This window comes from Anticarsia gemmatalis, chromosome 5, assembly GCF_050436995.1.
Source record: "Anticarsia gemmatalis isolate Benzon Research Colony breed Stoneville strain chromosome 5, ilAntGemm2 primary, whole genome shotgun sequence".
Lineage (NCBI taxonomy): Eukaryota > Metazoa > Arthropoda > Insecta > Lepidoptera > Erebidae > Anticarsia > Anticarsia gemmatalis.
This window is the reverse complement of record NC_134749.1, coordinates 12,552,463-12,569,264: the sequence shown is the minus strand read 5'-3', so window position 1 is coordinate 12,569,264 and position 16,802 is coordinate 12,552,463. Positions and strand designations below refer to the sequence as shown.

At 34.7% G+C, this 16,802-nt stretch overlaps 2 protein-coding genes across 2 annotated transcripts; one reads left to right on the top strand and one right to left on the bottom strand.

Moving 5' to 3' along the window:
• Positions 1 to 2,084: 2,084 nt before the first annotated feature.
• Positions 2,085 to 3,348, top strand: LOC142973209 (ubiquitin-like protein 4A). The gene is made up of 2 exons (XM_076114834.1): positions 2,085 to 2,386; positions 2,466 to 3,348. Exons 1-2 carry the CDS (start codon positions 2,339 to 2,341, stop codon positions 2,868 to 2,870), a joined length of 453 nt encoding a protein of 150 aa, XP_075970949.1. The 5' UTR covers positions 2,085 to 2,338; the 3' UTR covers positions 2,871 to 3,348.
• Positions 3,341 to 16,643, bottom strand: LOC142973208 (uncharacterized). The gene is made up of 10 exons (XM_076114833.1): positions 16,509 to 16,643; positions 14,604 to 14,818; positions 13,529 to 13,678; positions 11,468 to 11,556; positions 10,284 to 11,390; positions 8,983 to 9,269; positions 8,641 to 8,754; positions 8,208 to 8,295; positions 7,978 to 8,073; positions 3,341 to 7,865 (listed from the first exon to the last, which is right to left on the bottom strand). The coding sequence occupies exons 1-10, from the start codon at positions 16,641 to 16,643 to the stop codon at positions 7,753 to 7,755; spliced, it is 2,394 nt and encodes a 797-aa protein (XP_075970948.1). The 3' UTR covers positions 3,341 to 7,752.
• Positions 16,644 to 16,802: the final 159 nt, after the last annotated feature.

The following is a 16,802-nucleotide window of genomic DNA, read 5'->3' as shown; positions in this document are numbered from 1 at the left end:
GTCCTTAACATCCAAAGTATTATAATGCTTAATTAATTAATAAAACTTGCGATAGTATAACATCTTACTGCTTCTGTTAAATTAAGTTCTTATGTCATAAATTTGTAAATAATAAGTATGTTCATCCAGGATTTATTAATTTTTTTTTTTTTAGCATTTATATTTATTAATATCTTTTACCACACACCTTTAAATTAAACTAGTCACAGTCACGTAAAAGAATTTACATAAAGAATTAACTATTAGTTTCTACCCGACAGGACGTCGGCCGACGATAAAATAATAACAATGAAGGGTTATGTTTTAGCTCCCATAATGTAACCATGCCTGCATTCGAGATCCGTTGAATTAGTTTTATTTATTTTTTTCAAGTAACCTTTGTCTAAAGAAAAACTTTTAAATGTTCCAGAAATCTTTTTTGTATTGACTGTAACGGACACAGATTCGTTAACACCTATTCTTGTTAATTTAATTAAAATGGAATTAATTAAATTATTTCATTACCTTCGAAATAGTTGACCTCAAAAATTAATACAGAGTTATTCGAATCATCTTCAGTACATTCTATTGGCTTTGAACTACTCATTTTGTTCATCAAGATTTATTTATACAAACTTCAAGTACTTTGCCTCGAGAGGTAGAAATACTCCAAAGTATTTTTATCACCTTGGTAATTATTTATTTACTTACGAAACTTGAAGATTGAGAAAATGACATTTGCAATCAATTTATTTTTATCTCTTAATGGTCGGTCAAACTGCCAGCAAAATCTAGAAGGCATTTTTTGAGTTTTAAACCTTTTTTCTATAGTTCAAGGAGGTTTAAAAATGTTAAGGCTTCATATTGTATCGGCCATAACATTATTCCAAGAGGGACCGAATTTACTCTTTCAGAGACACTTTTAAAAAGAATAGGTAGCCTTTTCTTTCTCCAAAACTATAAATAGGTAATCATCTTTAACTCGAAGAGAGTGTCTACAACAAAAAACATCAAGTAGGTACCTATTTGTTTTCATAGCTTTTCAATCAATAGTTTTGCTTTATAAATATGTAGGAACCGCTTTAACCCCCGACTTCGTCCGCGCCTCTTGTTGTCTGGAAGGGGAATGAAGTAGGTACATAATAGCAATATGGCGTTGTATTAATATAGATTTTCCGTGGAAATCAGAAAATTCGTAGCATTAAAAAGTGGTCTGTCTGGACTAAAAACCAATCATATAAATCTATTACACAGGTTCGGCGTGAAATAAGGACAAACAAAACATTTTTTAAATTAACTTACTAAAATGAGAACGGAGTGATTTTATATTTTACTAGCTGACCCGGCAAACGTTGTTTTGCATTGTAAATAAAAAAAATATATTGTCACTTAGGGGTATGCAAAATAGATGTTGGCCGATTCTCAGACCTACTCAATATGCTCACAAAATTTCATGAGAATCGGTCAAGCCGTTTTGGATGAGTATGGCAACGAAAACTGTGACGCGAATATTTTATATTTCATATATTTTTTTTTTTTGGGAATCTAAACCATTCTCAGATCCCCTTAAACACACACAAAAAAAATCATCAAAATCGGTCCAGTCGTTTAAGAGATGTTCAGTGACATACAAACTTACAGAAGAATTAAATATATTAAGATCATAAGTATTAATAGGAATAAATTGAGAAGTGGAATCTCGAACGACTTTTTCCTACATTTGCTGCATCTGATTCTATCCGTAAATACTAAAGTGGTGCAACTATAGATATTCCTATAGAATTTCAAGGTATAGGTGTCGCCAAACCTCTTATTTTAAAGAAGATTTTAAAGTAAGCAAATCGAACGTAGAACCAGCCCAGAGCAGAATACCGTTGGTCGACTGTGCGACACATCGGGGATCGATATTCAATAGCTCTCGCTGTCGCGCCAGGCAATTCTTTCCAAGCGGACTTAAAATTGCTTCATTACGCTGTAACGAAATTGTTTAAGTTGTTCGGCGACACATGATATAATAATATGTAGCTATAAATATTGAGATTTTATATAAAAATAAATAATATTACGGTTTTTTATGGCAGCACTGAAAACGTAATGTCAAACGCTGACATGAGTGACGCTGGCTGTGTTCCGATTTTTGTGGTTACAATTTTTACATTTTTATCGTAAGAAAGAGAAAGATTAAAGGCAAATTACATACGATTGAAAGAAGCAGCAAAAGTAGTACAATGTTTCTCGTACAAAACGTCACCTCAAACAGTTGTTTTTGTCTGTCATTGGTATCATGCTGATAAATTAATATTTTTGTAATTTACACGCAGTGTTTTGTGAAAATCAAGCAATATTGAGACTATTCAAAATGAAAGTCATAGTAAAGAAGTTGCAAGGTGGCGAATGTATTTTGGAGGTGCGATCGGTGACCGAACATTTAGAATGTAAATTTTTATGGTTTGGTATCAAGTAACTCATCTTTACTTTTGTTTTAGGTGCTTCCAACTACACATATTTTCGAAATTAAACGACAAGTTGAAGAGAAGTTACATATACCAGTCGAAGAACAGAAATTGTTGTTCCTTGGCCGAACATTAGTTGATGAACAAACAATTCAAGCATACCCCACCATAAAAGATGGAACTAAATTAAACTTAGTGGTTAAAAAACCTGAGGGTCTCCATGAGGCCTCTGTAAAGCATTTCAAAAAGATGGGCATGACAGATGGAGAGGCATTATGTGCAGCTAATCGACTTATAAAAATTGTGCAAGATAAATTCAATAGACTATCATGGGACGATATTGATAGGCTATCACTAGACTGCTTGTTAGACGAGACCGGCCAACCGCGCGCGCCCATCGACGCCGACGGAGATTGTGACGATATGTACAGTTTGTGACCTGAGACATTAATAAATATTTATAATGTTTTCTGTATTTTAAAATTACTAATTTAAACTCAGATTCAATAAGTTGTTTAGCAGCTAGCAGATTGATAAAAGTATTTTTAAGAGGTCTAGTGTTAGTGTTGCTGTATGTATATTGTGTAAGAGTTATTGATTTTAAATATAACAATTGGATTTTTAGTATAGTTTATTTCATACAAGTTGCAATTATTGTTCGAGTTTTTATCATATTTATATGAAAAAGGCTTAGATGTAAATATTATGTATTTATTAGTAATATAGATTACTAATGTTCTATTTAATATTTTTGCTATCTATAATAATACTGTTGAAATGGTTGGATTGAACTGTATATTGTTTTAGTGGCAGGAGAATGAGAAATCAATGAGAACTCTTTTGTATATTTAATTTCTTTCTTTTTGGACAAAACTGAAATTCTAATGAGGTCATGAATAAAACAAGTGTTTCATTATTCATGTTATTATTACGTCATGCATTGTTTCATACCAATCTATAGTATAATACAATATGATGGCAAGTAACACACTTGGACAGTGCCTTTGTCGACAGGTAAAAAATTAAATGCATCAACTTACCAACTAATGTAAGCCAATTAATGGCCAGTGCCATAAAACATACAATACTTTCCTTACTGAGTACTAATAATACATTTGTATGAATGGGACAAGTTTAAAATTAAAGTTCACATAGTTCTGCTCAAAGTCTTACATCTGTATTTCAAATCAAACTAGATGAAGAGAGTAAAGGCTGAAAACACAATCCACAAACTGTATAAGATACATAATAAATACCAAAACACAGCTATAACATAGAATGTTGATAGATCTTTAGTGTTCGAAAATTGGAGCAACTTTCTAATCTTTTAGCCTTTCACCATTATTTTAACTATGGCTATCAAGTTGAACTATCACAATCAGGAACTACAAGAAATTGCAGTTGAAGAATGTTTTTTATATATTACTTGCCACATACAAAAAATCAGTAAGGAAATATTGTACAGAGGCACTGGCAGAACAATGAATCAAACTTACTTGAGATAATTTGAGATAAGGCATGTAAATGTTTTGCAGAACAACCATTGTATTGCTAACTGTTGAAAATGCCTCTGCAGGAGCCGTTCTAGTGCCAACTTAAGACTAGATCTCACAACTGATTAACGTCGTTATGACAATATTTACATTTATATTTTGTTTAATAATATCCCTTTTTTATAATCAGATAAAGGCAGGAACAGGTTAACTTGAATATGAGATTTTCTCGTATTTATTACTGAAATTCATTCCATTGGGGAGGGGTCATTGAACTCTCCCCCATTCAAGTAGAAAATTCCATAAACAAAAATGCTTAAATGCATAGATTTCAATTCAGATACTCATAGAATATGCAATTTATATTTTTACTGTAGTATCAAATTCTGAATCACAATACATTTTCTCGGAAATTCAAGAGCGAAATACCGAATCGAATATTAACCGTCTTTGCAAAAAAACTGGGATATTATTATACAAAACAACTCTTAACATACTAGACATTTATAATATCAGTACACAAAACCACGTGAGTTACATTGTGGCAAAGATACGAACCAACCGTCAGACATGTTGGTTACGTCTTCTATAGACAAACGGTTATACACTAGTGCATGCTGCCTACATCCTGCTCCAAATTACGTATGTACCCTCCGAAGAAATCATACAAAAATATATTTGAATAGAGACGAATTTTATACAAAACTTTACTGATAGACTGACCCAAATTAGAATGAGCTCTTCCCATAGAAAAATATCTTAAATTCTTAATAGAACAAGTTTCATATTAAAGAGCTAAATAAACGATGTAAAACTCGTACATTTGCGGGCCTTAAATGCGATGAATTTAAAGGTTACGATAACTTTTTCACAATCCTATGTTTCGAGACAATGGTCAGTGACCGAAAACCAATAACCCCTTAAATTTTTATCACATTGTAAAGTCATATAATATAAATATTGAAAAATAAATAATAATTTAAGCGTATGAAATAATATGTTTGGAGGGTAAACTTCGAATCACAGAGGCACTTCTCTTAACAAACCTACGTTCAAACGATCACAACCTTATTATGAGCCTATTCTCATACGATTCAATTCTCGCACATATGACAGTAAAAAAACAAAATTAAAAATATTCCATTTTTTTTCACAGTCATCTATGGTTCAAATGTGCTAGAATTAAGAATAAATCGTGTTTAGTCGTTGAAACATTCACATTAATATCATTGATTATTGATAATTTGAGTCTATTTTTACATTTATAAATGCAGTTGAAAGAATTATTAGAGAATACTATTTATAGACATTAAGACATATTTGTGATACAAACATTAGGTTTTGAAACAAGTAATTGAAATGGTACACAAAACTCCCCTCCTTTTGCCTATCAAAATTGAAAACAAAATGATTGATCAAATAATTAGAATTTCAAAGTGCGTTTTTGAGTTCACAAATTATACAATATCGAAGGTTAGTCACAAAATATTTACAATAATAAGAGATCTTATTAAATTTCATTCAATTCCCGTTAAAGATTTACAAAAAAATCATATAAAATTTAATTTATAAGAACACAATAACTTCGCACCTGAACATTGCAAAGATAAAAAATAAATATAACATGACAGAAGCATGTACAAAGATGAAACTAAAAAATCTTTCTCGTTTCAAAACCTAACAAATTTATTATTTTTATTCCATCGACGACACAAATATATTAAAAGATCCTACTCCATTTTGGTCACATCATTCTTAAGAACATACGGCTCAGAATAACTACAAACGGAATCACGTGCGATAAATAACATCATGCATTCAATATTATAAACTATATGTACAATTATATTGAAATATCAGAGGCAGTCATATTGGCCACTTATTATGAGTATATGAGAAATACGGCGACGTTTTAATACTTTAAAATCGCTAAATTGTAAGATGGTCGACCACGTTTCTATATTAATGTTATATAAATAAGAATATTGTTAGGCGAATAAATATTAAGTTTTATATTCAGGTTGATGTAATTATACAGTCAACACACAAAACTGTAATGTTTCGTAGGTACCAAAGAAATATAACTTGCTTGGCGCATCACCAGAACCAATGAGTTAGGCGTATAGGAGCATTCCTACAAATATCATGTAGTTTCCTTTTAGAACTCGGACAATCGAGGAAAGATTGACTTGAGAAACGAAATCACATCACAGTTTTGTGTTTTCATTCTTAAGTAAAATAAAAAATGTTTCTGTTTGAATATCAGAAACCCGCTAAGAGGTATTTATTGGGCACAAAACATCTCAAAATCTGCACGTAGCATACATAAATATTACGATACTTGTTCATGTGCTACGCCGTAGCTCATACACTTCTACGACATAGAACTTCAAAAGATTATTTCACACAACCATCAATTATCTACAAGTGAATACAAATAGCGACCTGTAAGCCCCCTTACGCAATAGCGATTAACCGCGATTTCAGTTTAATATTCAACTATCTTAAAATTCATGGCGGTTGCATAATAAACCGTAAAAGCGGTTAACCGCTAGTGTGTAAGAGGGCTAATAGTTGCCTCTTCACAATACTTTAATAACTAATTTTTCAGAGTAGACCTCTTACATATGGTCCATACAACATACTCGTAACCTATACAGAGAAATACTTTGCGATTTGATCGTTTAAGACTTATTTATGGATCATAGATTAATTTAAATCGCTCATATATTACTGTTGGACAACCGGGCTGTCAGACAAAAAAAACTTAAGTACAGTATAAACTTATGTATACAGTAGCTTATATAAAAATGCTGTACATAAAATCAAGCCTTTTCCCCATGGAGTTAGGCAGGGACAAAAGAAAAGTGGCCTTATTTCAGAATAAAAATTTGCCCCTCTTTTTGGCTACGTCTTCTATAAGATAGGCACGATAAATAAAATTAAGGATACATCTTCAACAATAATATACACGTACCTAACACATAGTTTAGGTATTTGGCCGGGTGATAGATTTTATTCCCGAAAAGTACATCGTCTAAGTACTGTTTGTTTCATAAGCATTAGCCAGGTACAAAATAAACCGCATATTTAGCCAAGGTTTATCTGACAACCGCAGTTTGACCATAAATACATAAACATGAGCATTTATTACCAGATCCATATCTATCTTCAAAAGTAGTCCATATTCATTAATGCTTCCTACATTTCACAAATCAATTGAAGCGTTCAATTACATGTTTCATTTAATTTACACGCAGACCGACAGGTTAATATCATAGAGTAAAGTACTAATAAATTTTCATTACATCTTATTAGAATTTGAACAATGTTGATAGAATCTAACATGTTATTATGAAATGATCGATTTTAAATGTCTGTTTAGTTTATTCGATTCATTGAAATACTAACGTCAATATTGCGTATTTACAAGGCGATAGAAACCAACTACTGAACTTACTACAACAGTTTCGAAAAAGGCACATCTTACGTCAGAAAATCATAGGACATGTGCCCTTTTTGAAATTGAATAATCAATTCAGACTTACTGTAACGTTAATATACATTTTAAACGTGTAAATCATTCCAAAGTTTCAGAAATTCCATAGAAAGAGTACTGGAAGACTCAAACATTTATGTAAGTATTGCCAAAAGTATTGAGGAAATAAATCGTTTAAATCTAAGACCTGTCATTCATACTTAAGTTTAGAAACTCTTTCGTTGTTATAACAGACAATGTAGAGCATCTCCTTGTCTATGGTTGTTTTACCTTAGAGGTTTGTAACCGCGGAGGTTCGGTACGCGGCGCGCACCTAGTAGGAGAACAATCAGTCATAATCACTGTCATCTTCTGAAGATGATTCGGATTCAGAGCTGTCGGGGTGGTTCTTTGTGATCTCGATGCAGTTGTCCACATCTGTCAGTCTTTTTAGCGATCGCCCTGAAGAAAGAAAACAATATTATTAAAATTTAATTAACCTTTAATACACACCAAAGGCAGCATTTTATAATGAATCAATGCAAGAATGAAGAGAAGTGTTGATAAGGCTCACCTGTGAGTGTAGTGAGCAATCGGTTCTCATTGCCGGGTGGCATGTTGATGGGTCCCAATTTTTTGGCGAGCTCCCGCGCCCTGTCTGCTCCTGACACTGCAAAAAAAATCATATGATAAGGAGTCTTTAGATATACCTACCTATATTATTGGTTTAATTATGCAATACGACTTGAAACAATATCCAATATTTTATCAAATACATAAGCTTTAGGCGAAGTAAATCGTTACCTCGACTGCCTTCCTGGCTGGAGTCTTCTGTCATGGATACTCTTTCAGTCCTATATACGCCGCTCACAAGATCCCACACGAACAAACACTGAAATGAAAAATACAAATGTATGGTGAATATACGACATACGTCCTTTGACTTATTTATCCACATAATTTTATTAAGGAAAGGCACAGAAACAACTATCAAGGGTGTTTTTACACTGAACCGGTTCTCGTTTTCATACTATCGTTAATCTATTCTGTTAGTACAGTACGTGTTGAGCGTATATTTAGCCAAGTGCACGTGCACGTATACACTTATATTACACGTTTGTAAAAAAATATTTTTCTATAGAAAATACATCCAGACATATTTTGCTAGCACTAGATCTTTAGAAGCTAAAATAAGTTTAATATTATAATTATTTAACTAGTTGTTATAGTGTGTTACCTCAGCGGCATATTGTTGTCGATGTAGCAGACAGCCGGCACTGACACCCTTACACGCCTCGCATTCCGATGTCGCACCTGACTCTTCGCTAGCCCACATCCACATTGCACATAGCTGGGAACATAAAATATAACATTATTATGAAAAAGTGAAGCTAAGTTTTGAAATAACATTTGCTGATGAAAACGCTGGAAAATAACATTTGTTATAACATATATTGAGATAAAAAAACGCAGCGTTAAGTTAGACATATTATTCTATCTCGGATTTGAGATAAAACCAGTGCCAATAAAATTGAGATAACAAAAGAATTTTGCTCAAAAGCTCTATACTAATACTCACCCCGGACAGGCAGCCACTGGACTGGCACACGTCGATGACATGGCAGCCCCAGTCGAAGCAGTAGATGAACTTCTTGCCGTTGATCTTGCACAGTCGGCCGCACACCTCGTTGCACAGCAGCTCCGTGTCCAGCGAGCGCTGGTGGGCGCGCAGCGTGAGCGGGGGGAGGGGCGGCGCGGCGCCGCACAGGCGCTCCCACGCGCCCGCGCCCACGCCCTGCAGCCCCGCGTAGCCCGCGCCGTGTGCGGATAGTGGCAGCGCCACGTGGTAGCCAGAGATGCAGTCGTCTGGAGATAAAATTCAAGTTGAAATGCCATTATATGTTTTTTTTCTTGAGTAATAGCATCGAATAAGTAAGTAGTGATTAGGAAAACTATATTGGAATGCTGGCAAATTCAAATTCCTTAACATTTATAAAACTTGAATTTAATAATCCCTTTTGCTGAAACTTTAATCAATAGAGCAGTTTTTATTTTTCTCTTTGGTCATCAGATATATTGTATCAAAACTTTGGCATTTACACAGTTAATAGTAAATGTATAAAGGCTAAGATTTCTGGGTAAAACCTACTAAGACTTTAATATATAATATTATAATAGCTCAATCAAAAACAAACTATATATTGACCCAAATGCTTACAATAACTAAATCATCGAGATTTATTAAAATACTCTAACAAATCCCACCGATATCGCAAACGATTCGTAGTACAATGAATGTTTACTAACAAGGGGCCGATAATACGAGAGTCGTAAGCCGATGTAAACGGGCCACGACAGATATAAATAAACGATTGTTATCAACGGCACATACCACCAGATAATGTTCAATTTAAATATTCGTTACTAGAATTATGTTTGTGCTGTTTTATAAAAGTGTTTCTAGAACATTCTTTAAGGTGTATTTATTTAGTAAAGTCTAGATTTTTTACGATTATTTTATGATACATTTATTGAGGGCATGCAAAGTCCCCAACCCACACTGGGCCAGCGTGGTGGACTTAAGGCCTAACCTCTCCCTCATAACGGGAGGAGACCCTTGCCCAGCAGTGGGTCAGTAACGGGTTAAATTTATTATATTTATTATTTTATGAGGTGACATGGTGGTTAAACCTGATCTAAATCATTGGATTTGTTTATACTTTTAAGGACAATTAAAGTTACACACGTAAGTTACCATGGACATCAAAATTTACAAAAAGTTAAATTTACTGTAAATAAGACCAAAAGTATAACTTTGATAATTTCAAACGGTTTTTATACTTTTGAATGCTAGGAAATCAAGTAGTTACAAGTACTCACCCTCCGAATCCGTAATAATCGACGTAATCTCATCATCACTTTCGACAAAATACCGCGTGAAGAATTTACTGCACTTAGAATTTTCCGAATGCACCAAATAAGGGTCTTGAGCATTCACAGGACAGTCTGACAACGTCTTAGACGTGTTGTCGTGCACAGCCACTGTTTTCAGAGAACCATCGTCCAACATCTCCATCACTCGGTACTCCGACTCACTATTATGGTCCGATTCTAAAGCTGAAAGTCCATTACTCTTCAAATCACTACTAGTCGTCGGCGAAGGCGGTCTACTGATCTGGTTATGTGCTCGCAACACCACGCTCTCAACCGGGGGAGACTTCGGACGCCGCAACTGACTTTTACTCGTCGATCCAATGAAGTATTTCCTATTACTCCTCAACACTCTAAACGGTACAATATTCTCGTTATTGTCTTCTGAAAACTCGTACTTTTTGTCAGCGAGCCGCCGTTTCCTGAACATACTAAGTTTCTCGCATTTAGTCTCTGTTTCTTCTACGAATTCGTACGCTTTTTCCGCTATTATTCGATGGGTTTCGTTGAACCGCGACATGCTTTCAGCAGGCCGCCGTCGTGGAGATCTTAGAGGTGGGCTTATTAACGTTCTGATGGATGGGGAGGGGCCTTCCCACTCTTCGACTAGATTGTGTGAGATAGATGACGCTTGGATGCACAGTTCCTGTCCCATGACGTCAGGCAGTCGTACCGGCTTGGACATTTGATACGGCTCCATTTCTAAGTCAGAGAAATCTGCTAGAATGTTCTGTACTACGTTGTTTTGGTATTTCGGGGATTGGAAAGGTGCTGACACGTCTGACATGGGCGTGCTAGGATTCGTGTCCATAGAATTAGTTTCCTCCCTATCTAAAGAGTATTTGTTTTCTTCTGCGATGTCTGTACGTTCAGGGTCTGGTTTGACGAAGTCTATTTCCAGTATGTGTATAAAGTCCGTGTATATTATGATTTGATTTGAGTACGCTAGTTGTACGACGGGCTCATACATGCTTGAATCTGAGGTACAGAAGAATTTTGTGTGGATTGCGAAGTTGTGTTCAAGGCACCTTTTGCCCCAATTTAATTCAATTTCGTCTGAAAAGAAAAGTTACATGAAATACTCTAGTATATAAAAATAGTTTTGTATGTTAGTGATGCTGTATGGTACATACCTTCTTCTCTAGAGAAAGCTGCGCATTTCTTACATCCTAATCGAGGTACTCCGATAACACTGAGGTAGGATCGTTCAGAGCAGGAATCTCTGTTCAAACAAATAACAACGTATTAAAACATTACCTTCCCTCCTGCATTAGTCGGGTAAGAAGATTACCGCTAAAACCAAAAGGAAATACAATTAATAATTATATACCTAGTACCTCTATTTTTTTTTCCGCAGCCATAATTATTATGTAAAGGTAATTCAGTATATTTAAACTAGACACAAGCCAAGGAAAAGAGTGGGTCTCGGCTAGGCTAAAGTAATGTTTCACAGCATACGGATAAATGGTCAAAATTCACCCAGTAAGCTAACGAATTTACAAGAGGTAAATTCTAAGTTTTAAAAATTACTCAGAAGCAAGCAAATCTATTAAAAATTTGTTTTTCCATTAGGCACATTTTTAAGCCGCTAGATTAAGCCGAAAAGACAATTTTTATTTATCAGTTTATCTATGTAAGTATTTCGTCCATCCCACGTGACGCACATCCTCTTTCAAATTGCAACGGTATCTTATCACCGTAATTCTTAATGCATCTGTTACGCAAATCGCGACTATCATATTTTCATCTCATTCGATGAATAACAATAGACGTGGAATATTTATGACAACATAAAGTCTGACAACTTAGTAGAGAGCTTTGGCATGCTCAATTTATTTAGATTATCTTCTATAATATAAACAACTAGCTGACCTGCGCAACTTCGCTTGCGTCACATAAGAGAGAATGGGTCATAATTTTCCCTGTTTTTGTAACATTTTTTTATTGGTACTCTGCTCCTTTTGGTCGTAGCGCGATTACGCGTTCAAACAAATAAACTATTCAGCTTTATAATAATAATATTATATATAAGTATAAGTAGATGAATCGCTAAAAGTGTTGCAAAGCGCAAGTCTCGAGAGCAGCTAAACCGATCTCGGTAATTCTTTTTTCCCTATAAAGTACGAGGATGGTTCTTACAGAGAGAAATTTAAAAAAATGCAAGCAAAATATCGAATCGGTGAAGGAAAACATCGTGAGGAAACTTTGTATGCCTAATATTAGTTTAATACATTTATTGAGGGCATGCAAAGTCCCCAACCCGCACTTGGCCAGCGTGGTGGACTCAAGGCCTAACCCCTCCCTCATTACGGGAGGAGACCCTTGCCCAGCAGTGGGACATTATAATAATGGGTTGAATTTATTATTTATAAGCAAAATATCAAGAATCGACTTTAAGGTGGTAGGTTGTTCTCCGGGTCAGCTAAAAACAATTACGTACTGTTCCAAAATTAGTTGCTATAATAATGTGCCCTAGGCCGATATTTCGGTGATCAGTTTCATTGCAACCAACCAAACATCGCCCAAGGATTTGAGTTCATCTCAAATCCTTGGCGATCCTGGGGCCTTTTCTCGTAAAAGGTAAGTTTAATCATTTTTCGTTCCCAGTTAAGTACAAAATTCTGTATACCGCGAACCTTGCATACAAGGCTCTTTACTAAGTTATCAGTCTTATAGTGTTCGCATTATTGAGATTATGGGTTATATTTTCATATTGATTTGTAATGCGGGTGTGCCTTGTCAATGTTGTTTGCGAAGGATCTTCCTGTTAAGGCATGAATAATTTAAGGTGTGTTTGTTAGTACTTTTATTTTTTATTATTATATGCATAGATGACGTATCCCCTCCCGCAGATTATATGAAGTGTTTATTTCGAGAATTAGCTGACTATTGAAAGTGTTATAACGATATTGTACTTTATCCGTTAGCCGTATGTAGTTTACTTTTTCAGTGAGACGAAACTGCTTGCAGTCGAATCTTCAAGCACATCATCGAACACAATGGGGCGTAACCACTCCCGGTGGACTTTACAAAAATACAGCACTAAAAATGCCCAAATATTTATGGACATAGAAAACGTTCCCTATGGGATTCAAACCGACATACACACGCAGTAAGAGAAGCGCGATGATCACATTGACCAGCTGATTCCAAAGGCTATTTATGAGTGTATTTTACTAAAAAAAGCTACTTACGCAATACCATAGACGACTAGCACGCCGGGGTTATGTTTCCATTGCGCCATGGATATGGTGACTTTACTGTCGACGCAGTCGTCGCCGAACAGTGGAACGCTATGCACTGGACGCACTATGCGACCCGGCACCCATGACAAGAAGTGTAGACTGAAAGAAAATATATCTGTTAATATTCTGGGTATGCATTTAAGTAGTATGGGCGATTGCCTCTGTGGCCAGGTTGGTAGTGTATGCGACCGCTAATCATGAAGTCGCAGGTTCATTCCCTGGGTCGACCAAATTACTATTGAGAGATACGATATTTAGCATAAAGATCCCTCCGTATTGCCATAGACCGACAATATTAATGGCGAAACGTCGATGGATTTAATAAACCTTGTGTAGAAGATTTGGTGGTCTGCACTAGTCTGCGGCTAAATATGAGTTGCTCGAGACCTTTTAATATTTCGCCGGCATTATCCGGGTTCTGAACCCACGATCTTTAGTCACATACAACAAGAAGCATAGAAGCTATCCTTTAGAATATTGCAACAATATTGTAATATCGCAGAGTAATAACGGACAGTCGTATAAACAATATTCAGGTCATACAACATTAATGTGAATGTCGATTTCTAAATCATAAATAAGTTCCTACGTAAATGCTATAAAAGTTATGAATGCATGTGCCTGCATAAGGCTGAATGATAGGGCAAAGGTGATCATTGGCCAATGATTCAATGCCTAATACAGTAGTGTCAGTGAATAAGCTTTATGGGTATTTCTTTGACCGATTACTGATCAAATGCTGAGTCAGAGAGACAGATTGACAGTCAACAACGCTGGGGTATTATAGGTAGGCATTAATTTTGGAAACAATTTCAGAGAGCTTTTTATTTAAAATGAGATTCAGAAGGTTACACATTACAATACTATTACTCATAGTAATAGAAGTCATTTGCATTTTTACCTTATATCTTACACTGCAAACAGAATAAAGGGGGGTACCAGTGGTATATGTACAATTGACCTTAAGTCTATCTATTCCTAGCATCGTTTTATGGTAAATCACAAGCACATAAAGCTTACTTACGTGAACTTGGAGCTCTCTCTGAAGTACACCTGTGTGTTACAGCTGTACGTGAAACTGAGGAGGAACTGTCCGCACTGTGAGAACCCCATGAACACGTGTTCCCGCAGGTACGACATGGGCACGATGTCCATGAGGCAGAACCGCAACCGCGGCGGGATGCGCTCGAACACTTTACGACTTCTGTCATTTGATCTTCGTGATGTACACCCAAATGTCTAAAAAAGAATAATAAAATTGTTAACAAGTACATGCTTCTGTAGTTTGTTTCTCCCCAGTTTGAAAGTATTCCTCTTACTGCACTTATTTCTTAATGACTTTCATAATTAAATTCTCATTTTGTATTAGAATTGGCCTTCACTTGCTCAATGTGGTGGAATTAAAACCTAATTCTTCTCTCATTAAACAAGGAGCACCTTGCCCAGCAACCAATTAATAATTTATTTATTAGTATCTTTTTAGGACTTTAAGATGATCAAGGTTTAGATTAATTATATAAGAGAAGCTTTATGCTTGTAGAGTGTAACCGAGTCTCAGAGAATAAACAAATGGAATTGATTTGCAATGAATAGATTATTTTGCTGTTAGGCAGAGATATTGTTTCAAACAAATACGATATAATTTATATCTACATCAGTATTGAATAAGGTTTGATTAAAATGATTACAAGAGATAAGTAAAAATTAAATTCATGTTATAATATAGGCAAAGCGCAACTATCAGCATAGCCATGCAGCATGCAAAATTTTGTTAGTTTATTTGTATTGATAATATCAAATGAATGAATTATGTATAAAGAGTGTGCCTAGATTTTAATCTTTGGCTTATAATTTCAAACTTTATTAAAAGAAGACCTTACTATATGTTTATTTTTAGCAATATTTTGCTCCTGATGCAGTTACTTAAATTTTTACTCATTGGCTTACAACATTACGAGAGTGGTTATTATGATTATATAGTGCAAGGCAGCCAATTTTATTATAAGGAAATAGAAATCATCTGTATGAAGAAGGCAGAGGATCTGTGTATTTTACAATACATATAATCAAAGCCTTAATACTGTTTCATGTATTTCCAATTTTGTTTGTCTGAATATAAGCTATAATTTTGACCTAAACACTATGATCACCATGCAGGCATCTGCATAAATACAGGCTTTTTGAATGGTTAATAGAAAAAGGTGCTTTATTTTAACATTCCCCCATAGTCTATAATAGGATACACATTAGGATAATAGTGATATCCTAATCATAAATGTAAAAGTACTGCAATCAATAGAATTTTTAGTTAACTTAGTCAAGGATGGGACTCAATTATCTATGAATAATACAGCCTTTACTATGGCCTTCATTGTCCATGCCTCATTCTATATTTAAATATCAAAATGTCCCTTCATAAGACTTGAGACAGGCAAATATATAGTGGATATTTATTTCAACAGTGGATATTATAATGTTGAATTTATTTTACTTTTTATTATTTAGAGATTCGTATAAACAAATTGTTTTTCTGAGAATATCAACACCTTTCTTGTCAACTTTTTAATGATAATTGACCAATTATCATCAGTTTTTCTCAATTTTTCAGTTTGTGTACCTACTGTTTACCAACTAGTAACATGGTTATCAAACAATCGAATCAAATTATCTTAATCCTGACCAATCATTTCACGAGAGTCATTAAATAATTAGAGAAATCATACACATTTGTTTTTATATTATAATTACCAAACAATCAACAAATCAAACATCTCAATCTTAGTAATGAAGATCACAAGTCATCTCCTGAGAGATATCACGCTTCTATAGCCATGTTCATAAAATAAACTAGAACATAGGATAAAAAAATAAAACCACAGGTCCAGGATCAAGCTTTTGAACTTTGTGTTATTTTAAAGTCTTAACTTACCTCTCTATTAAATAACTTATGAACAATATTACTACTGTCGACTGACATGTTTCTAGGAGTATTTGAATTGGTTGTTTCGTATTCATTTCTAGTAAACTCATTAAATTTCTCAGGCTTAGCAGCCAGAGAATCCATGTTCGTTTGTTTGACTGAATTATTTTGACAAATCTCAAATCAATGTTGCCAATTACGCAAAAAGATATTGAATGATTCGTTCATCTTATCTTTTGACAGCTGTGAAAATGATTGTATTCAAGCGAGAATGTCATGACTATTCAAGATTTGATCAATGCG

What these genes read in the sequence shown, in the direction of transcription:
- LOC142973208 (XM_076114833.1), bottom strand. Translation starts at nt 16,643, where the DNA reads ATGGATTCTCTGGCTGCTAAGCCTGAGAAATTTAATGAGTTTACTAGA. An exon ending in GATTATTACGGATTCGGAGG is followed by an intron (nt 9,270 to 10,283) that starts GTGAGTACTTGT and finishes TTTTATCTCCAG; the next exon opens with ACGACTGCATCTCTGGCTAC. An exon ending in ATTGCTCACTACACTCACAG is followed by an intron (nt 7,866 to 7,977) that starts GTGAGCCTTATC and finishes TTCTTTCTTCAG; the next exon opens with GGCGATCGCTAAAAAGACTG.
- LOC142973209 (XM_076114834.1), top strand. Translation starts at nt 2,339, where the DNA reads ATGAAAGTCATAGTAAAGAAGTTGCAAGGTGGCGAATGTATTTTGGAG. An exon ending in GTGGCGAATGTATTTTGGAG is followed by an intron (nt 2,387 to 2,465) that starts GTGCGATCGGTG and finishes CTTTTGTTTTAG; the next exon opens with GTGCTTCCAACTACACATAT.